This window comes from Acanthochromis polyacanthus, chromosome 2 (assembly GCF_021347895.1).
Source record: "Acanthochromis polyacanthus isolate Apoly-LR-REF ecotype Palm Island chromosome 2, KAUST_Apoly_ChrSc, whole genome shotgun sequence".
Lineage (NCBI taxonomy): Eukaryota > Metazoa > Chordata > Actinopteri > Pomacentridae > Acanthochromis > Acanthochromis polyacanthus.
Window position 1 is genome coordinate 12820152 of NC_067114.1, and position 23905 is coordinate 12844056.

The window sequence follows — 23905 nt, forward strand, 5'->3', positions numbered from 1 at the left end:
CTTATCTCCTGTTCGCTGCGCGCTGTGAAAAGGTGAGGCGACAGGCCGAGGATGGGATGTTTTCAATCCATTAATCAATGTCACCGTTTTCTGGCACGTCGTCTTTGATGTGAAACAGACACTTCGAGAGTGTCGCCCATGCTGTGAAAAAAGGCTGATGTGCTGATGGAGGAAAAGCATCCTCCGGGGAATTTGCAAATTATGGACCGACATCTGTCTCCAAACTCCCCTGTCCTGCCAAGAGACTCAGATTATGAAATATATAATTTAAAGTCAGTTCAAGGAGGATAGAAAGGTGTTGAAACTAAACTGTTACTCTTATTGCAACATGTATTTTCTCTGGGTTCAACTCTTTAACGGTTTCTTTTACATTTCGGTTTAATAATCTTCTTATTTACCCCTTAAACATCTCGTTGCTTCTACCTCAGTGGTTTCATGCCAGTGTGAGGAAATGCATTTGTTGTGGATGTGTTAATACATGTGTGGATTTGCTTTAACTCCTTTAGTTTCTTGAGAGAGCCTCGCTCTCGGTTAATTAACGGATGTTTATTGGGGGGTTTAAAGGAGGCGCTGGAAGGAATTATCACCTGCAGGACAAATCTGCCCCAACAACACCCCAACAAGCAGCAGCAATCCCTGCAAGTCCACATTTACATAACATCTCAGGCCGTGGGGCGGTTGTGTTAGGCAAATCAGAGTTAAAGGTGACAGCGAGTCCTTTATGTCACTGATAGGAAATGGTTAATGATGGTGCGAGATTGTATCTTTACGCAGGCGTGCGCGTTTGCATGAGAGGTCGTTTTTGTTCCAGTGAAAGAAAAGGACAAAGATTTGAGTCTGAGCTGAGCCCAGGTTCCTTGATGTGGTCAGAAAACATTGTAGTTTGAACATTTGCAGTCGCATGTCAACAGGTCAAGCTCCATCTGCGGAGGAAGATCGTGCGTAAAGCTCTAGAAGCTGCTAAATGGACCTTGTGGTGGGACTGTTTTGCCAAGCCAATCTGCAGTCTTCATGTCGTTAAAACTACAGTCAGTTTCAGCATAAACCTTTTATCCAAAATCTAAAACTTCCCCAACACACTCTGAAACTTCTGAGTTCAGATAATACAAACATAACAACCCTCAACTGCTCTGCTGCTCCACAGCATGAAGTTTAACGTGATATTCGTCCGTTTAACTCTATGAATTAGTGTAGAAAAGCGTCAGCTGTTTGTGAGTGGAAGCGGTAGAGACTGAGTGCACCGGGAGTGTGAGGTGGGTGGGGTGCATGTGTTCCTCCTCCTCAACACGCATGGCTGAGGTCGTTTATGTAAATGCTTGAATTTAATTTTCAAAAGGACAGCCCTTTCCTCTGCCCAATGAAAATGAACCGCGGCTGACACCTGGCTATAAACCCAGGAAGGAGCCCAAAAAATTCCCAATCAGAAATTCTACTGGAAAAAACCCCGGAGAGGCGCAGCAGGCAAGTCAAGCGGCGGAGAGAGACGATGACTTCCAGTAAGATCGAGATTCCCGGAGAGGTGAAGAGCGACCCCGCTGCTCTCATGGCATCCCTCCAGCTGATGCCCTCACCGGTGCCCAACCCGGAGATCAAGTACACCAAGGTCTGTTTTACCGTCCGCACTCCGCCGAACCCGACGAGTTCACCGTTTCTCCGACGCGGCGTCTTTACGCGCAGAAAGTCTAATCTCGGAGCGAAAACTTAGACATCTGAGTTTGTGAGTCAGTGTCAGATCGTGTCGCTCAACTCGGAGCTGAAGTTGATAAAAAAATTCTCTCGACACAACTTTGAAGTTAAACTAGGCCGTTCAGCAGATCTGCTGCGCTGACGGCTGCACGTTTTTAAGTCCCGGTGTCAGATGAGTCGTTTTTTTTAAACTTTTTTGCGTCGGCACGTGTTCTCTGTAGATTATCATTAAATCACCAGTAACTCCTGCAAAATATTGTCAACCACTAAAGCAGATGTGAGACATAACTCACAAAAAACACATTTTATAGTTTCTTTGTGGGTTTTTTGTGACGCTACTTAATTAAAAAATGAAATGGCCAGTTTAGTTGATATTTGTTCCCATTTTTAATGCGTAATTGCGTCACTGCATAGATCTGGCATTATGATAAAGTCTCATAGCGGATTTTGGTTGTAGTTTGCGCCATGTTATAAATGCGCATGCAACAAAATAACTTTTTTTATTAGACGCAGTAACCTTTTAATAAAGGGTGTGTCATAGTTTGACAGAACAAAGTGAGTAAATTGCTAAACCTACTAAAATTTTACAACAAAATGTCACGTGATCAGTTTTCCCCCTACTTTTATTATATAATTTTATATTTATTCCACGTGGCTCCAAGAGGCCAACAGGATTTGAGGTTACTGAGGGGAAGCCAATTACTAAAATGTGTTTTTAAAGGAATAAAAAGAAAGTTAATACTGAAATTCTGCAAGATTAGATCCAAATTTTTCATTTATCCTGCATGATTTTGAGCATTTCTGTGATATCCCATGAGTTGTAAAGTTCTTGACTTGCTATAATTACAATAGCTCACAGTCACATTATTCATCAACTGAAACAAATACGACCCCAAATCCTCTGTGCCTGGTCTTTAAAGTATTTGCTTTTAATGACATCAGTGATGACAACACGCTCAGGTTAGTCGAGTCCAAATACGTCAAATAATTTGAATCAGGCATTGTCTCACTATTATATAACGCAAAGTGAATAAATTGTTTAGAATTGAAATGTGTGTGTTTCTGCTGCACACTCAGGAGTGTGTGTGTGGGTGGGAGAGAGGGGACGCAGAAACAGCTGGAGAAAGAAGCATGAGTCAAACAAAGAACTTTATTTGATTCGTGCAACAAACCATGTTGCCAATACAACAGAAATAACATAATCTTTAGTGGAGCGCTTCGAAATTTTGTTGCTACGCATGAGAAGTAAATAGGAGTTAATATAGTGTTACAAAGATGAATCACCATTAATCACTTGATCTCATTTGAAGCCTTTAAGCTTTGAATGCTGAGCCGCATGAAAAATAGCCTCATTTGAATGGCTTTGTTTCCGTCTGATAACTTGTCTGGATTATCTTCATAGTTTTTGTACATTTTAAAGTATATTTACTGCATTAATTTAAGAATCTTTCTTCTGAGATTTGTGTTGCGATTCCAGTGATTTTGAATTCAAGCTCTCATCATCGGCGCAGCAGTTTGTTGCAAGTGAATTGTCCCTTTCGCTGCAGAACAAGTGTTTTTATGATTGTGAGATTAAAGGGCACATCTCATAGAGGACAGATTAATGCTAGTGTGGTGGTAGTTCATTCACGGCTATAATTGCCGTGTGTTAACACATACCTCAGTGTTTTAGGTGCAAAGGGCACGTTGCTGCTGCTGCTGCTGCAGAGAGGACAGGACATGTTGCATAGGCTTTGTCGTGTTGGAAGCTTTCCATTCCCTCACAGTGCAGAGTGTTAGTTGCAGGGGTGAAAACGACGGCGTACAGGAGGAAATTTAGGGAGCGACTTGGTGAATTAACCCCCAGGAATTTGGATCATCCAGTCCCTGTTGGTTTGGTGGACATAGGGGGCAGAAGGGCCCTGATTTATGGGCACCCCTGGCGTGGGCTCTCCTCACACCCTGTTCCTGTTCTCCACCCTGCTGACTGCAGGGGAAACAGCCAACATGTCTCACTGATATTGTTCCTTTTTTCTCAGATACCACTTTTAAATCTGATACAAAGACAATATCAACCTTTTCTAACCCAATGAGAATTCAAAACTCTTGACAAATATCAGTCGGCGTGACTTTTCTTTGTTTTGCGATGCAAAGGTTACATCAGATGACCCCTGAAGCAGAGATTATGGCTGGTACAGTGTCATGGCTTAACAGATGTCGTTCTATAACAGGGAAGTATGTGATAAAACAGGGTTATTGCAATCGAGGTTTGCCCCTTGTCCTTTTCAGCGAGTCATGAACTTCTCAACGGCAAAGACACGTTATGTGATTGTATCTGTTATCTTCTTTCTGGCGTGCAGCTATATAAGTTAGTTTAGTTAGTTAGTTTATTAATATCACCATGAGTAGTTTTCTTACACACTTTCTCTTGTAGTTAAAAGTCTGAGAGGAGAACATTTTCTCTCTGTCCCCTACCCCCACATTTGTAGGCTCCAACAGCTGGGCGACAAGATAGAAACAGCTTAAAGATTGATAGGACCACAAAGGATGCTATAAATAAAAGACCGATGATTGCTATTTACTGATGTTTTCCGCTTGTGGCAGACGTGAAGAAGGGAAACTGTGTTACATAAATAATTAAGGCGAAAGTTTCCTTCCTTTTTTTAGCAGGTGATACTTGTGGCCTTTGTGGTTTTTCACACTATTCAGTGATAATGAGTTGTTAAACCAGACACTCAGTGGGACAAAATTAACAAGAGCTGAAGTAAAAGCACGGCTTTGCTGCTGTTTTTGTGAAAGAACAGTCTATAAAAGGTACAAATGCAAGTGAAAATCATTTATTGTGATATGATAGAGCCTTTTAAAACTTTTTTTTTTTGCAAGAATGATCCACAACTGTTGAGCTATAAAAAATTGGCGCAGTTAGTCAACTGATAAGAATGAATATGCAAATAATCTGTGCTTTTAAAATGTGTTCCGGTTTGGCTTTACTGTAGCCCTGATAAGGTAATAACATGGAAAATAGGGCTGAAAGTATAAGGAACTAACAAGGACCAGATTCAGGGATCGGCTTCAGTGACTTGTTCGCTGTCTGAGTTACAGACCTCTTAATCTAATCAACAGTTATAAATTTTCTTTGTTGCTTTGCTCATGGTGGCGTTAGTGCACATTCTCCGTAGGAACCTGTGCAGAAACTGTCTGCTGAAGACCAGAGTATTTGTAAAGCAGTCTACGCAGAGACATCCACTCAGTTTGGATGAATAAGAGGCTCCATCAATCTGTCACTGATTGAGATAGTACAGATGGAGGCTTGGGGCTCCCCAATGCTAGGTGCTGTCCACCGGGGTGTAAATTATGACCCTGTCTCACTGTGTGGGTTAGTGGCCCTGCCTTGCCAGAGCCTGACCTGCAGCTCTGGAGTTTTTCACTTCAAAACCACCATCTTACTGCGATCAAGATCAAACGGAGCCAAAGTTAGCGGATACTGTGCAACTAAATGATTTATCACAACGAGCACAGCGAGAACCCCTCCCTCCCTTCGCTGCCTTTGCTTACACAATCTCCTTGTTCGCACACACATGGCCACATACTCTGTGGAACACATCTCTTTGATTGTGACAGGCCAAGTGTGCGCCGCCATTAATATGTCCGTTGGTGTGAAATGCCTGCTTGTGCAGCGAGTGTAAATTATCATCTTAGCAGACACGTCAACATCGTGTCCCCTGTCTCTTAATCACTGTTTAAGGAAGAGCAGTGACAGCGAGGTTACCCTGTTAACTTCCCGTACCTTCAGTCTGCAACCCTCCTGACAAGGAACGTGTAAATCCTTACGGTGTCATTATGAGAAACACTTGGCTTCATAAATCTGTGGGAATAGGCCGTTTCTGCAGTGAAGCACCAGGACGCGGCAGAGACAGGAGTGCTGCTCTAGATGTTTATTTGTTTGCGGAAGAAAAGCATGACATTTCTTTATAAATTACTTCCTCTTTGTGCACTGATCCCATGAGGACAACTATGTAAAAACGCTCTTTAAACACTCCTTTGACCTGAGATCTAAACAGTGGTTAAGTAGACAGGAAACGCATCAAACCTCAGATGGTAGAAAAGAAAGAAGTAGTGAGAGAGAGGTCAGCTTTATTGTGGAATTGTGAAAATTAAACTGCATGGATTAACACAGGAAGTTCTAATATAATTTGTGTTGTAAATAATAATAATACATTTTTTGATTCAGATGTTTAAAAATGGAGTTTACATGTTAGGAATCATGGAAGCTGATTGAATAAATTACTGAATTAACCAACTACTGACATTTGCTAAGAACATACACAGCAGCTTTCTTAATTTTTTTTAACAAAATTTTCAAAAATAAAGGTGAATTAGAAGTTGTTTGTACGTTGGATCAGGACGGACCGGTTGCCCACACACACTGACGAGACAAAGACGTTTGCCAGTTAGTGACAGCGAGGTCGCCCTCTCCAAATCCAGAAGCGCAGGGTGGCATTGTCTGTGGGTGTGTGAATGAAAAACACGAAGGCCCGGCAGTGTCAGACATGTGGAGAGGAGTAGGAGAAAAAAACACCAGCTGGTCTCCACTTTCACATGCTCTCCGCTCACTTGTAACAGTAGTAATTATAAGAGTTTTTGAAACGCGTCCAGGAACAGAGAGGAAATAGAGGTCCTGTGATAGGGGAGGATATGAAACTTCCTGCGCAGACGAATGTTGCAGGTGCCCGTAGGATTGGTCTGGCTGTGGAATTTTGGCGTGTTGTGTATAAACACACACGTATGTAAACCCTCACACACACCCATAAGCCTCCTTTAAAAAAAGAGAGCCGAGCAGCCTGACATATCTCACATATTCCTTCAGACGTTAGCATCTGAGCTGTGAGAAGAAGCAAAGAGCCAAACAGATGTTTTGTTGGCTAAAAGTATTTTTGGCCTTTCTCACTTCCCGTTAAAGTTCAATCCAAAAAAGAAAAAAAAAGAAAGAAAAGAATGATCAGAAATATCATGCAATTTTTAAAAAAAATGAAGCATGTCTTATTTTTTTAGTTGGACAAATCTTGGTTTCTTGTGGAGGACACATGTAGCTGATTTTAAAGGTGCTGTGAACTAAAAAAAAAAAAGTTTGTTTACATCATGTCTCGTCTTTTCATTCTCCCCATGGCTCGACTCAGGCCAGATGATGTGATTGACAGCTTTTACAGAAAAGCATGGGAGTTGCTAAATGTTTGCAGCTGCCCTGTGACCCATGCAGAAAGTCTTGACCTATATGCTTACTGCTCAGCCCTCGTCCACATCAGGCCTCCTCGTTACGCGTCAGGCATCACATATCACAGCTTCATGCCCGTTTTAATGCATGTTCAAATTAGTGCAGCGGGACAAAAACGTATACAACAGGATCCAAAGTTTCCCAGAACTGCAGAAACGTAGAAGATAAGCGGTTTAGTTGTAGGAGCAGATTTCACCCAGACTAAAGTTGCTGCTAACTTGTTAATTCTTCGTGCAGCGCCGACTTCCATAAACACGAAACCGTCATGTGAAGTGATAGTAACGACCCCGCCGGGAATGGGAAAGAAAACACTATTTGTCATTTGAAAATGTGCGCCCTTGCACTTGTTTTTTCATCCTTGCATTCTTTGCCTCTCGTCCAAATGATCCCTAAAAGCAATTTTAAGAAACCTTGAGAGTTGATTTACGACTCGGGCCTGTCATCTTAATCAAGTCCCTCAATGGAACGAGACAAAAGTCTAACACCAGTCCGAGCCCAGCGAGAGGGCCGAGCCAAGCGGCGGCTGACAGTTGTCCTTTTCTGGCCGTGATTTAGGTGGGGCCTGCTCCACTGTTCTCGTGCTTCATCCGTTCTCCTTTAGCAGCATCTTGTGAGAGGGGTTACGCCATGCATAAAGCTACCCATGGTCTGCATTCTTGCTCAGACTGTTGAGGCTGTCAGGGGGCTCCTCTGATTTAGGGCGCCCCACTTCAGTGGCCCCTATAAATTTAAAAACTAATTCAGTGCTCTACAGGACTTTTTGTTTTTGTAGCTGGCCCTCTGCTCCTTATCGTTACTGACAATTTTATGAAGTGCTCTTAATGAGCAGCAGATTAAAGGTGGCCTCTGATGGAAGGCGCCTGAGAACGCCGGCCTGGTAGAGCAAGAAGCCACTCAGGCCGGCGTCTCACTCTGTGTGGGGGGATGGTTTTCTGTGGGGGGGTGGCCACTACAAAGGAGTCGCAGAGGAATGAGCCCGTACAGTACTGCTCTGTGGATCGGCACACACAGACACCGAACACCTTAAACACGCGAGTTAATCATATGCAGAGTCCACATTTTGAGCCAGTGAGCCGTGGGAATGATAAGGAGGAGGTGGAAGAGGAGGAGGAGGGCAGCACGGTGATGTGTTTGCTACGACTCCAGCAGTTTTCAGACTCTGCATTTTATACCAGCCCGAAAGTAAACACAGCTAACAGTTTACAGCCAATTAAATAGTACTTAGAGCCCAGCGTTTATGGAGGTAAACATGTTGGAGAGTTTAGGGAGGAGAAGGCCAGTGGGATACTTGAACCCTGCTCTCGGGTTTTGCTCTCAGTGCATCAGAACTCCTCTAAAGTAGAAGGACGGTAAGAGCATATGTATACACAGAGGGATTTGTGCCAGCAGATGTTCTCCTTGCACTCTATCTATCAGACAGACTGACAGCCATTAAAAACAGTGTGTGAGCAGTCGGCCTAATGGATCTAAACATGTCAGGGAGGAGGACGATTTTTGTTGCTGATTTCACATGCACAAGATGTATTTACAATTTCAAATCACACCCTGCATTTAGTTCTGCATTTCCCCTACGTGTGAAAGGCTTTTCGTTTGACGTGATCCCCAGTTTTTGCGGCCGTGCAAACATTTATTTTGCTTTTGGTCTCAATAGATGTCGAATATGTCCTGTTTGGAATCCCGGGCGGTTGTTTAACGGAAGACTTGCTTTAACGCATCACAGAAACCAAGCGCAGCACGTGTTTTATGATGTCGTAAACGAGCAGTGATGTTGTGAAACGTGTGTCTGTGTGCTCGGGGGCGGGGGGGGGGCTGGAGGTGGAGGTGGTGGGGGGCTGGTGTCTGATAGGGATTTATCTGTACCCCCACACCCGCACACCCCCTTTGTCTGGATGGTGGAGCACTCCCCAGAGAGCAATGCTGGACAGGCAGGAATCTCTGTCCAGATTTCCAGAGATTCTCCCATATCCCTTACACAACAAGAGCCTGGAAGTGCTGGGCCTGCTGCCTGAGTGCTGTTAGTCTTTCATAGACCACATGCACATTGCTGCAGCCAAGATGGTGTAATGAAATGATTACTTAAGCTAACATAAATATTTAAAAATTTAAAAAAAAATATTAGCTATTGTCTCCAAATCAAGCTCATTATGTTTGCAAATTGTGCAAATTAATTCAGACATCCATGACTTCTCCTGAATCTCTTTAACATGGGTTATATGTGATTAAAATGCTAAAAAAAACTGACATTTTCTTCTGCAGATTTTCATCAACAATGAATGGCAGGACTCTGTTAGTGGGAAGGTTTTCCCCGTCTACAACCCAGCAACTGGAGAGCAGATCTGTGAGGTCCAGGAAGCAGACAAGGTAAAAAAAAAAAAAAGAAGCAGGGACAGGGTTGTCTTAGCTGAGATAGTTTCAGTGGTAGAGGAAAGATTCACAGAATTAACCAAAGTGGAAATATTCATTTACAGTTGGCAACATCATGTGCTAAAATTTTATTAAAGGGAAAGTGTAACCATATTTAAAGTCTATTTTGAAGTAGTCAAAGTACATTTTATTGTCATCATGCAAAATGGCCCCGTGTCAGTTTTATATTTGCATGATTTGCATAGTTTGGATTATTATTCATTTTAGTGTTGATGCTGGTCAAATATGCAACTAATTCACATACTGCTGACTGGTTTGATATGTTTTGTTTGCAAAACCTGAACATCAACTAGTAAATTTAGCTTAAAAAATAGAGTTAAGTTAATGTGGAGCATAAAGTAGCAGAAATTGCATGAGTAAATCCACTTGGCTACTTTTTATCAGTGGATAGTTTGACTATAGCAATCCATTTTCACAAGCTTAAAATCTTGCTTTTAGCCCTCTATACATGAGTAAACGTTTTTGCATCCAAAGAATTAAAGAAAACCAACCCTACAAAATGACGTCAGTTTTCTTTTTTCATGGAGTTTCAGAAAAAAATAGCAGAAAGACAGATATAATACATGTGCAGGACAGCAAGACGTTTGATTAGTTAACTGATTTAATTAAAAAGTTTCTTTTTCTTGCAGGCTGACGTTGATAAAGCTGTGCAGGCAGCTCGACTTGCCTTTTCTTTGGGCTCTGTGTGGCGAAGGATGGATGCATCTGAGAGAGGTCGGCTGCTGTCCAAACTGGCTGACCTGGTGGAGCGGGACAGTGTCTATCTAGCAGTAAGAGGACTAACTTTGTTTCAGAGAAGTTCTTATCTACCTGATGTATTTCTGCCCGTGCACTGAATTTGTACTGTAACCACTGTTTTTGTCTGTATATTTGCTCATTTAGTTTTATTCTAATTTGGTGTATTCAGTTGCCCAGGTTATCTAATGCATTTTATTCTTTTTGCAAAGCACTTTCAGTCATCTCTGTGTTCAAAAATACAAATATTTGCTTTGCCTTAAAGAGAACATATAACTGCAACTGAAGGGCTGTATTTGTAGTGTTATCTTAGTGTCACATTTCACCCATGGGTGAGTGTAAAGGATGGAGCTATGGAATTATGTGAGGATCACAAGGTTATATCACATTTTTCTCCAACGTCTCCCTCGTCTCTGCTCAGACTATTGAGTCGCTGGACAGTGGGAAGCCTTTCCTGCCCACCCTGTTTGTGGACCTCCAAGGAACTATAAAGACACTGAGATACTTTGCTGGATATGCAGACAAGATTCACGGCACCTCCATCCCAATGGGTAAGAGTCCTTCTTAAGTGGTAAAGAAAAGTTTTAGACAAATGATGAGTGATGGAGGAGAATAGTTGTGGAAGATAAAACAAAAAAAAAGAATTAGCAAGTAAACAAAGAGTCAAGCTCAACATGGAGTCATTTTACTGGTAAACATAGAAAGGTGGTTATTAGGACAGGGTATCAAACTGAAGCATTTCTGTCTTCTATTGGTTCTTTAATGAGATTCTTAGTCTTATTTATTTTTAAGTTACGGATGTGGCTTAACTTAAACCATAGCTTTTGAAAAATTGGGAATAACTCTGTGAGAAGTCAATATACTTTTGCATTTTAGATCTGCAATCACTTATTTGGGTGCAGCAAAAGCACAACACTGACATCTTTTAATTTCATGTGGCAAACTTGCAAACAAATGATCAGTTTTTAACGCGTCCAAAATGCTCCACTGTGTAAAATGCATTTTATTGCTCTTCATGCTGATCAGGTAGTGTTTTCGTTCTGTAAACAGCTGCTTGCTGTTTGCCTGTCAGACAAGGAGCTGCGAGGATTAGAGTGAATCAAAACAGAAAAAATGAGCAGAAAGATGCAGAAATGCCCCGCTGAGGTTGCATTTTTATTATAAAAATGACAAGTTCTTTTGATCAACTCTTAATGTAGACATTTAGGTAGTAAAACTTTAAAATTGATACAGTTGTATTTGCAGTTAAGCAAGTTTTTGGGGAAAAAAGTCTATCATCATGTCAGAAATGTAAAACCTGTGAAAAGATTTGCTTTATTACACTATAAAACTTTTTAGAGCTGAGTGAAACTACAATCAGATGATTCTCTGTGGGTTCTTTTTTTTTTCACCCGGAAAGGCTCTTTTTACATTCCTTATTGTCATTTGATCCATTGTTAGTATAAAAAAAATGTATAGCTGCCTGAAGGAGTTTGGTGTATTTGGGGATTTGCAGAGAAAATAGGCTCCTACTCAGCAGAGTGAACAATCCATACACTTTGCGTCCTGAGCAGGCAGCCGCGAGCGTCGCCCCTCTAATGCAGCTGAGTTTGGGGGTGGAAGAGGGGAAAGTTGGCCCTCTGTTTCAACAGGAAGAAAAAAAGAATAAGAGAGAGGACATGGGAAACCTCCTGATACCACTGTATTGTTCCTCTCAAAGCTTCTCTTGTACACTGCTGCCAAACCAACCATGCTGAGCGTTTTCCCAGGGCTTTGGTTGAAGCTTTATTCCTCTTGTAGACTTTCAGAGGAAATAAACTGGGTTATTCCTGTAGCCTGTATGATCTAAGTGTTTGTTCATCTGTCAGGATGAGGAGCAATTCATCTACCAGGAACAAGCCCTCAGCATCTATTTGTCTTGCATGTTATGCTGAGATTATGGTGTTAAATTAGTATCACAGATGAGTTGAAATGAATGGGGAGTGTCATTATGTGGAGCACCTTTGGCTACACAGTTTGGTATCGTTTACATTACTTGTTCCAGACTGAAATATAAGTCATTTGCAGGCGTCATACTTTCAAACAAGCCTTGCAGATACTTGAATGCCTCCTGAAAATCTCATGTCGAACAGGTTTTTACATTCATTCTACAAACAATAACAGTTTTGAAAGATCCAGCATCCGCTTTGGCGTGAAAGAAAAAAGGTTGACATATGGGAAACTTTACTGCAGTTGTTTTTATCCGTTGTCACACTTTTGCTGTTTCCCCATTAAAAAGGATTATTTGGCTTGTCATCTCTCGCCGATCATCTGAGTCCAAATGCAACATTACTCAATCATCAGCTGACCACTGTTGTAACAAATTCATACTCACACATTTCTCAAAATGAATTGTTTTTGTGCAGAATGAACAAGCATGGCACACCCTCAGTAAGTACCTCCTTTTACTCAAGTAATGCAAGAGGAATGAGCAAACCTTTCCAGCATAACACCCATCTCTATGACCTAAAACAGTTACACACATGCCTGTGCTGTTGGAGGCTTGAAACGAAACGTAATCTCTCACCAGGGTAACCAGGAATGTTGTGTGTGGATTCATTTACAAATTAACATGTTGAGTCAACAACGCCAGGGGTGTCAGGTGGTGACATTTTTCATGTGTTTGAGGCGATTCTTCAAGCTTTTGAGACTTTTTAACAAAAGTTAAAGGTACAAAATGAATAACCCGGCCTTGTCTTTGTGCATGTGTGTTCCTCCACAGATGGAGAGTATCTTACATTTACCAGATATGAGCCCATTGGAGTATGTGGACAAATTATCCCTGTGAGTATAAGCCTTCCTACGAGTGACATGTGATGGATACAAATGGACGTGAAGAAAAAAACTGATAAGGGGGAATTGGCAGAGTTCAAAAGAGATATTGATGGTTGTTAGGCTGGATTGTTTATTGAATTACATTCTGCCTTTTCCAGTAATTCTCTGACAGTCAATGTTTGTACGGTTAAATCCTGCTGGTAAGCCCCAAAAATGACTGTGCCAGCGAGTTTGACTAATGGGGAACGAGAAGTGAGAAGCAGAAGAGAGATCTGTGGGATTTAGCATAGTGGGTCTGAAGAAAAGAGAATGATGAGAAGGGAGGAAAAGATCAAGGAGAAGGAGACGCTGTTGATTGTGCAAGAGTGCAGAAAGCGTGTGGTTCTGTGTTGAGCCCCATGGGCTCCTGTGTAAAGCAGAAATAACACAGGCCTGTGTGTTGTACAGTGATATGGGTCTATTGCACATGTGTTGCAATTTCCCAACTTTCTCAGAATACTGTGGGAAGAGAAAATACTGTACAAGTGCCGAGAACATTTTCTCACTTGACTATGTTTAGACAGAGAAAATGAGAGTAAGTGACTAAAGACCGATGAGTTATTGAGCTTGACTTGTGACCACCCAGTGTGTCAGATGCATGATGTCTTTTTCTGGGTTGTGTGTGTGTCGTGCACAGTGGAACTTCCCTCTGGTGATGACAGCATGGAAGCTGGGCCCAGCACTCGCATGTGGAAACACTGTCGTCCTGAAACCTGCTGAGCAGACACCGCTCACCTGCCTCTACATAGCGGCTCTCAGCAAGGAGGTAAACGACACAATCCCTCTGTCAACTGCAAGCATTGTCGGACAGTTAAATATTAGTACTCCAGCGACTCAATCACAGTCGCTTGAAGGTATTATTGTGCCAAGAACACAGTGTTCCCTCTGAATTTGGCCAGCGCTTTATCCAGACAGTCCAATGTTAATGTAACAAGGCGACAAAAAACAGATGTTTATCAAACTGTCACTAGTTTTGATTTTGACCTTGAGGTTAATTCCAAACACAACAGAGATGATGTAGAAATTTCAGTCTGAGATTTTTGCTCCACTGAAAAATTCCACTTTAAAAACTCAACATGTGTTTAAAAGATGTACTGTAGATGTAGAAATACATGTTTAAAATGGACCCTTCAAGTAAACTGTAAAGTTACCATCACTGTACAAATTCAGGGACTTCTGGCAGTGGAGCTCCCCTCACTGGTGACTAGGGGCACAAGTCAACGAAACTATACGCTCTATACAGTATGTTCTGTATTAAAAGCTTATTAAAAGACTATGGAAGCTACAGAAACAATAAAAATGTTGCAGATAGTTAATTGCTGAGCAAATCATCTTCTTAAAACATTAAGATCCATCATGTAATTTAGAGATATCAGGAATGACTGATTACAACAGTTTCTGTCAGACATGGCTGCAGCACCGCATGGCTAGTTTCATCTAGATGAACAATAGTACATTTAATAATAATACATTTCCACTTTACGCTACAAATACATAACACAAGAGAGCAGAACTACAGTTAGTGACGCTGGAATAAGGTGGGAACACTAACCTGTTCTTCCTAATTTGTCATCAGTACATTAATGCAGCATTTACAACCATATATTTGCTGTATTGACGTAATTTAGTAACACACTGAACATCACAGTTTAACCAGCAACAGACTGTACAGAGGCCAGTAATATGAGCAAAGTCACATAGTTGAGTGAGGTCAGCAAAGAAAGCCCAATCAACATAAAATGTGATTAATGAAAGTTAATACAAATATGTAGTAAATTTGATAGCGACATATCTGTTTAGTAGTGCATTGTGGTACAGCTGTGTGCGACAGGAGTAAACGCATGAGTGAGTTAAACAGGCTAAGAACAGCGCAACATCGCATAATAATGTAGGGAAACCAAATAATGTCCACATCCTGTGTCCTCCCTCCCCTGTCCTCCCTGGCCTCGCCTCTTTTTGGAGACTATCTGTCTGTTGCCTTCTTCTTTTTGATGCTCTCTCTGCTGTCTGCTTGTAGGGAGGCTGGGTTGGGTCCGGATTCCCCCACACTGCCTGTAGTTTTGCTTGGCTCCGCTGTCATCTCCGCTAAAGCTTGTTTCCTCTCATATTGTTTTGACAGGCCGGGTTTCCACCGGGAGTCATCAATATTTTGCCAGGATTCGGGCCAACAGCAGGAGCTGCAATTGCTTCGCACATGGGCATAGACAAAGTGGCTTTCACAGGATCAACCGAGGTACTTTTCTCGCTGCGATCAGCAGCTGCCTACTGCTTTTCAGCTTTTTGTTATTGAACACAAGTGACACAGTGACCAACATGTGCAGAGCATAAGAGCAGGCTGGGTAATTAGGGGGATGTTGTGTGCCTGTATTGAAGTCTAAATGACAAACAAATGGGGTCTTACATAAGCTGCATACCCTGTCATTACTCCCCATGACAGGACTCTGATTTTATCTCACACACATGCACATATTTGTGTTGTCAAAAGCATACAAACACGTCTCTCTGAAAACACTGCCGCTCCTCTGTTTCCCATCAGCTGTCTCTGCCGTATTACAGCAACACCGCAGCTTTTTCATTTAACTTACTATCAGAACTCACACAGGATAAACCTGTGTGGCTTTGCAGAGCAGGGGAGCAGTTGATGGGAAGCTAAAGGACAAACCATGTTAGGTGTTGTGATCTGAATGAAGGCTGGAAGGAGCGGCCTGAGCGACAGCAGACCTCCTTTCTGCACATCATCTGCAAACATCTGTCATTTCTCCTTGACTAACCCCTCTGTTAAAACCATTTACAGGAGTGTGAGAGCAGAATTTATATTTTGATGTGTATTTCACGTTATGCTTGGAGAATGAGCCAGGATTATGTAATTCCTGTTTCTGTTTCTAGTGTGGATGTCTTTTTATCGTTTCCAGCATTTACTGAAACATGCAAATTCAGAAACACAAGCTAAAATATAAACATAAAACTGTCTCTATTACATCACCTAAAGTTTCTCAAATGCACATCCAAGTTAATTAAAGCTACTCCTGTTTTATATAAAGTTAACTCATATACTGTAGGTGAAATCTTGACTTATTCATCACTGGGAAACACCTTTAGCATTCTGTCTCTAGACGCACCTTGTAACACAAACATCTTCCTTCTTTTATCATCTCGTCCCAATTGAATATTTCCTTTGTGAGTGGCCCATTTCTTTTTTTTTTTTTTTTTTGCTAGTTTTCCTGTTGTTTCATGTGTTCTGGAGTCAATTACTGAGAGAATGAGCCAGTGTTGTCAGAGCCTGCTGATGCCCAGACAGTGAGTCACCGCGCTGTAGTAGCAGCGGTCGGTGATACTCGCAACCAAAGCATCTCCTTACGGTGATGGAAGGTGGTGGAGGAGATGCAGGTGGATTTTAGGACCACAACTCATCCTCCTCTTGACTCACACGTTTGTGACTCCACACGGAGGAGTCGAGCAGCCCAGCGTGTTTCCTTTACCCTTGAATAAACACACGCAAGCCTCCCCTTAGTCAGCCACTTTGTGTTTCTGATCAAAGACAGACAAAACACACCAGAAACAACCAAGCCAAGTATTGTGTTGCCTTTGTACAGCCTCAGTACCAGTCACAGCTCTGCAGTTGATCCACTTCTAATCTTTTTCGTTTTATTTATACATATTAGTAACTAGAGTGAAACAGATACCAGACATGATAGTGAGGGAAGATGAGTCTTTTCCATGTTGGAGGTGGGGGATTTTTTTTATTTTATTTTCTTAGTCGGCCTCTCAGACTGAGGGTATTTTTCCACTTTATCTTGTCAGTTCTCTTGGAAAATAAAACAGGCGGTATGAGTAAGAGGAAGATGAATACTTGTTTGGGGTGTAGGATTGTGAGGGAGGTGTGGGGGGGTTTTCAGGCCTGTTATCTTGGTGAGTAATGCAATGTTCAGGACAGTGAGAAGAATAGCATAAAATCAGTTTCCTTTTACATTCAAGGCCTAAAATCATGTTGCTCTAAGCCGCCAGTGGGTGAAGGGTTTGTGCAGTTGTTGTTCTTTTTCAACGCCTAAACAATATTCATCACCTGATGTTGTATCCTAACTGTTACCTGTCAGATTTCTTTCTTTTTTTCTTCCTTGTGAGGGCTTAACCCTCCTGTTGTCTTCATTTATGGGCACCAAAAAATGTTTTTTCCTGGTCTGAAAAAATCCAAAAATTCAGCAAAATAATTCCCCAAAATTCTGAAAAGTTACAAAACCTTCAGGAAGAAAATTCCAATAATTCCTTAAAAGTTTAAAAGTGTTATTTAAAAAAAAAAAAAATCCTCCAAATTTGGTAAGAAAATTCTTGAAAATATTTTTTAAATGAGTAAAAATCTTCAAAAAAATCCTAAAAATATCTAACGTGGTTACATATATATCAGTAAAAACTTCTAATCTTTTCTTAAAGAACATTCACAAAAAAATCAATCAAAATCCAACAGATTTTGCTGGATTTTGGTTGATTCCAAAAAAAAGAGTAAAAATATCTAAAGTGATTACATGTGTATCAGTAAAACTTCGAATTTCGCTGGATTTTGGTTGATTTGTTTTTGTGAATGTGCTTAAAGATTTTTTTTTTCCCACCAAAAAATGTTCAAAAAGTTTCCCAAAATGTTGAAAATGTGGACATCAGAAGTTTCACTGTGAAAATATTTTTTTCCCCCACATTTTCAAACTTTAAAAGGGACAAGTTTTGACCCGCAGGCCAACACGAGGGTTAAATGAGAAGCTTCATACAACCGTCATGTCTGTGCAGCCACTTAGCTTAGCGTTAAGACTGGAAACATTTGGAAACACTTAGCCAGGCTCTGTGCAAAGTTAACAAAACCCACCTCTCAGCTGTTTATTACTCTGATATTGTATGCATTGTGCAAATCATTTTAAAAATCAAGTGTGTGTGTTATTTTTAAGTGTCACTTAAAACAACGACACATAAGTAAGTTAACCAGGATCAGAACAACGCAGCATCACATGGTAAAGTAGTTAAACAAATGTCCACATACTGTTTCCTCCCTGTCCTCCCAGGCCTCACCTCTTTTTGGAGACTATCTGTCTGTTGCCATGTGGGTTTTATATGGATTAAACAAACAAGATGCAAAATGCTAATTGTGAGCTTTAGGGCTCATTGTCCCTGTTTCCAGTCGTTATGCTAAGCTAAGCGAATGTCTGTTGTAGTTTTAGTTCTTTCTATCTTTTGGCAAGAAAGAAAATTTTCGAAAATGTTTAATTAGCAACCTTTGGGGGGGGGGGGTTTCATACCTACAAAAAATAATTTATACTTTACATCAAAACTATTCCCATTGTGCAAACTCCAAGTATGTATCTTGTCCCTGATTTAAGGCAATTCCTGGTTTCCGTTAATTTCTGTATGTAATAAAACCTTTTGTTGACTCTTAAAACAGGCTCGAGCTGTATAGACATAAAGTCTGTGTTAGATTTAGTTTGAATCTGCTTCTAAACTGTATTCCTCCACAACAATGGCTTGCAATGCAACAAAAATCAATGCAGACATGATATACACTGACAATAAAAACAAGGTTCAAGTGAAAATTATGTTTGAAAATGATCTCAGTGTATTACTACATGATTTTTACCACTAAAACTAAAATATGGCGCCTTAAGATGAATTACATCTGGGATTCTCTTATGCAGTAAATTTTCCCAAATATCTTTTAAAAGAATGTTGTTCCTAAATGAATTATTTATTGTTCCTCATTTTGGTTATATGATATCATCTCTTTGATAAGGAGTAAAATGGAAATAGGGACAATAGGACGATAAGGAAAACCCCCAGCAAATCCCTTGTCGTCTTCCATATCGACACACTGGACCGTTTCATACCAAAAAGCTGTGTGTTAGATCACAGGACACCACCCACACACCTTGTGGTTGCCTCTTCCTGCCCTTCTCTACGTATCAGATGCTGTTCCTGGCTGAAACATCATTTTGTTTTCCTGTCACTGTCTCCAAAAACCTGTAATAGATATTCATTCTGTGTGTTTGCAGAACTCATGTTTCAGCTGGCCTGCCGGTGCATTCCTTGTTTGGAGCTAACCGACCTCTTTAAGATATTTAATGGCTGCAGCTGATTTACTGATCTGGCTTCAGGCCTGTATCTCTATGAGTAAACCTCAGACGTGTTTCCTCTGCCAGGTCGGCAAGCTGATCCAGGAGGCAGCTGGGAAGAGTAACCTGAAGAGAGTGACGCTGGAGCTGGGAGGGAAGAACCCCAACATCATATTTGCAGATGCTGATTGTGAGTTTTCAGGAAATGTTTTATTCAATGCTTCGTCTATTTGTTATCCTCGCTAGGTGGTCGGTCACCATCACCACCATCAGGCCCTTTAAAGCGTGGATTAAAACACTCACAGACTGAGAATCTTAAAATGCCCAAAAGCTTAGCAGTGCTATGAAAACCTCTGGATGGATGGGTTTCATATAAATTCTAAGTGGCTCACCAAACTGGGGGTGCCGACGCTTTCAAATGCTTTCAACAGCCGTGAGAGGGGCTCACCGAGGCCTGTAAATCAGGAGAATGGACCCTGACTCAGTCGGGTGCTTCAGCCGAGACCCATAAATCACAGGGGTCCGTTAACCCTTTGTGTGCAACAGCAGGATCCTGTCTCTCAGGTGTCAGGTATCAGATTTGTACAGAAAAGCTCCAATAACCCGACTCACATAACCTTTTCTGACCAGATGAAGTTTTCATAAGCACATGAGATAATTCAGCTTATGTTGAGACTGAGTTCTTTTATTGAATTATTGGCCTCATGGTTATAGAATAATTGTTTTTGACTAACTCATATCTTGTTTTTCCCAGTGGATCTGGCTGTAGAACAGGCCCACCAGGGTGTGTTTTTCAACGCCGGCCAGTGCTGCACAGCAGGATCTCGCATCTACGTAGAGGAGCCCTTATATGACGAGTTTGTCCGGAGGAGCGTGGAGAGAGCCAAGAGGAGGATAGTCGGCAGTCCCTTCGACCCCACGACTGAACAGGGTCCACAGGTGAGGAGAACAACTTTTGTTTTTCATCCCCTGCTGGGTCTCCTCTTTTCTTTCGCTGTTACTTTGCTGGTGTTTCTGTTTTCTCTGAGCCTCTGTGCGATGTTCGTCCTCCACAGATCAGCCGTGAGCAGCAGAATCGTGTGCTGGAGTTCATCCAGAGTGGCATCAGCGAAGGAGCCAAGTTGGAGTGTGGAGGCAAAGCTCTGGGCCTGAAAGGGTTCTTCATCGAGCCCACCGTCTTCTCCAGTGTGAGGGATGACATGCGCATCGCCCGAGAGGAGGTATAGTGATAAAGACCAGGAAGTTTGATATCTGCAGCACGATTTATGCATGTACACCTTTGTGAAAGATCGTAGCGTAGATTGTTATCTGACTGTTGGTCGCAGCTGAGTCACAGATTTTGTTGTTTTTAAACAGTGTGGTGCTAAAGGTTTATTTTTGATTATTTTACAGTGAGACCTGCAGAGTAAAACATTTTTAGGTGTAGTAAAAATACAGATTTTTGATTATTTTTATTTATTTTTTTTACATTTTTTGCAGTTGGTCAGTTCTGTGCTTTTACTAGATACTATATTTTACATTAGTTACTGATGGAAACTAGCTTACCAGCTAACTCAGGTGCATTTACATTTGTTAAAATGTTGATTAATGTACATTGTAGCTTTCTTAAAAATAAAGATTAAAGACTAGATATTATATGTGGTTTAACAAAAGCAGTGAAGTGATTGTTTAAGTTAAAGTGCGAAATGCTCCATTTAAGTTCTGCATTCACAAGTCTGAGTTATTAAGTTTGATTATAGATAGACAGACAGACAGACAGATAGATAGATAGATAACCCTCCACATTAATATGTTATTGGAATTACTAATGAGACATTAAGATGTAAGAAATATTCGTTGTTAAAGCTGATGAAGACTGAACTAACTTTCACCACTTTAAACACAGCTGGGGTATTAAGTCTATCAAATTTATTTTAATTTAGTGGCTGATCTCATTTTTATGCCCTGCAGAAAAATCTGTAACTTCAGCTGTTGACTAAATGTAAAAATGTGCAGAAAAACATTGTGAAGTTCTTCAGTAGAGTCCTCAAGTACATGCATTTAGTTATTTTCCACCTACAGTTCCTAAGTTAATATTCAATCTGTGTATTTTCTTCTTTTTCCCAGATTTTTGGACCAGTCCAGCAGATCATGAAGTTTAAAACTATCGAGGAAGTGATCGAAAGAGCCAACAACTCGGATTATGGTTTGGTTGCTGCTGTATTCACCAGTGACATCAACAAAGCCATGACCATATCCACCGCCATGCAGGCTGGCACTGTCTGGTACGTTCCATCTGCTGCCTTTCTTTGGCTGCAATCAGGAATATTTTTCATGTGGGAAGTATCAACCATTTCAGTTTCCGCCATCTAGAAACTGTAAACTGGCAACGCGCCACTTTGCTATCATTACACAGGCCACAAAGACGTGCTTTCCTTCCTTTTTTTCCCCACAGCTAAGACATTCAAGAACTATCAGAAGTAATATGCCACTACAAAACAACAGCTCCAACCATAAATTAATAAATGTAAATTGACACCCTAATTTAATAATTTGGAGAAATGAAATGGTCCTAAAATGTTACTTGTTGAGTTCACTCAAAATTGTTGTATTTCTTTTGTAATTACCTACAGATGGTTATGAGTAGGGCTAGAAGTATAGCTTACATACAGCGTCTGCCAGAAATGTTTCACCACTTGTGAGAGTCGACCGCAACCCTCTACTAGCTGAGGAAACATTTATCTACCTTCTCCTTCATCGCTGATGCCGCCCCAATCACCATCCTACCACCATCACAAATGCAAAACATGCAGTGTTATTACCAGCTTTTCCAGATACAAACTTTTCTCTTAAAGTGTCAAAGCACAAACCTTATGCTCAGATTTCTTCACTCTCCTCTATATGGTTGAAATAGCCACATTTATAAGTGTAGATTTCAGAGTGTCTCCTCCTCAGTATTTAGAACAGCTGATTTATGTTTGGATGGATGTAATGTTTCTCATAGATGCAACAGTGCCTCAGACAGGGATGGGTCTTTTATTTCTGCTGTATTTTTTATAGCTCCCAAAACATGAATATGAATCATGCAAACTCTGAATTATGTGCATGAAAATTCACCATAATGCAGGATAATGAAGATTTAGACACTCCAAAACCTACACCCATGGCTACATTTTCTCAGCTTCTTCTATGTTAAGGGTTACTGTAAGGAAATTCTGCTCGTTCAAACTCTTTCCTCCCAATTTCCCCACTTTGACATGTTTTTTTCCATCCTCTTCTTTATTTCTCCTTCCCGGCGTCCTCTCACTCGCTCCGTCACTGGCAGCTGTAATTAGTAAATGCACAAATATACAACCTGTCAACATTCAGCTGTGTTTTCTAAGCAGTAATAGAATTATAAAATCAAGTTCAGAGGCTTTCAAAGATTGCGGTGATGATGGCAGTTTCTTTTTCACATCAGTCTTCCTGCTCTAAATGCAGCTTTGATAGCGCTGCTTTGGACAAAGTTATGTTAAATTTTAGAGCAAACCGCAGGAGTCAAATGCTCAAGAATGATCAATGTTTTGTGTATTTCCCAGGATAAACTGCTTCAACGCTCTGAGCACACAGTGTCCGTTTGGAGGATATAAAATGTCTGGCAACGGACGTGAATTGTGAGTATGACTTGGTCATCTGCCCACTCAATATACACAAATTAACCACAATATCACAAATACTGACTTGGTGTTTTGAAAACCTACTTTCCCAAATTGCTTAACATCACATCAATCTTTATCTAAGAGGATATTGCAATATTTGTGCTCCCAAGAGTCTCCAGCAGTGTATACACAATCTGTCATCGCTGCTCTCAGCTTCAGAGCTCCAACGACATGAGCAGCATTGTTCCCGTTTCTCTGTTTCAGGGGAGAAAGCGGTTTGAAGGAGTACTCAGAAGTGAAGACCATCACGATGAAGATGGTTGCCAAGAACTCTTAAGGCAGCCACACTTTTTAATCGGGAGGGGGTTGTGTCTTCCTTGTCACCGCCTCTTGTCAGTCCGTCCAGGGTGGCAAAAAAAAACCACACTGACCATCTAAACTGGTTATCTCCATGGTAACGACAGGCTGTACCCACTCGCTGCCTCCAGTCTCCTCCATCAACTTGGACAGTCAGCCAGTCTCTGTCCGGCTTTCTCCATCCACCTCCAATCTGTGGACTGTCTCTCGTCTTAACCGACAACCACTGAACTACACCTCTCATTCCGTTTACCTCCTCCACTAACTACACTAAAGCACTCACAGAGACGATGGGGGCGGCTGCTCCAACGACAGATCCCGATAACAACGCCCTTCCCGGCCGCTGCACCCTGATCCTTGCCCCTCCTCCCAGATGCTGGATGCTCAGAGACTCCGTCGCCGCACTTGCAATCAACCCTTTACTAGCAAATTGTCATGTGTGTCTTGTCATGTGTGTCGGGAGGCAGTTTTTTTTTCTTTGTACTGTGCGGTATGATCAGCAAAAACCTCATGTGTCATTGTCTTGGTTAGAATTTATGCGAGCACGTCAGCTCACTCAAGACCACTGATGTTGTCAGCCCTAGACATGAATGGATGAAATGTTAATTCAGAATTAAATTTGATTTCTAATTGTCTTTGTTTATATTTTAGCTCATATGACTTAACACTGTATGTCGACCTTTGACTGATGTAAACGGGAAAGATTTTAACCTCTTAAAAGCATTTTACTCTCACCTGCTAAAAGAGGAGTAGATGTATTTTAAACTTTATGTAACTGATTTTCATTGATGTCCATCTATGTTTATGTTTATACAATCATATGCTATAAAATTATAAAATGACCATAGTTTTTTTGAGTAAAACCCTTTTTTTTTCCTGGAAAACATTTGAGTGTTTGCTACATTTTTCAAAACTCA

General features: G+C 41.2%; 1 protein-coding gene across 1 annotated transcript; it reads left to right on the top strand.

The window, feature by feature from the left end:
* The first annotated feature begins 1293 nt into the window (after positions 1-1293).
* aldh1a2 (aldehyde dehydrogenase 1 family, member A2) lies at positions 1294-23835 on the top strand. Its single transcript, XM_022200835.2, has 13 exons — positions 1294-1603; positions 9194-9298; positions 9991-10131; positions 10518-10647; positions 12837-12898; positions 13566-13694; positions 15048-15161; positions 19102-19204; positions 19769-19953; positions 20070-20234; positions 21121-21278; positions 22572-22646; positions 22896-23835. The coding sequence occupies exons 1-13, from the start codon at positions 1487-1489 to the stop codon at positions 22966-22968; spliced, it is 1557 nt and encodes a 518-aa protein (XP_022056527.1). The 5' UTR covers positions 1294-1486; the 3' UTR covers positions 22969-23835.
* The last annotated feature ends 70 nt before the right edge of the window (positions 23836-23905 follow it).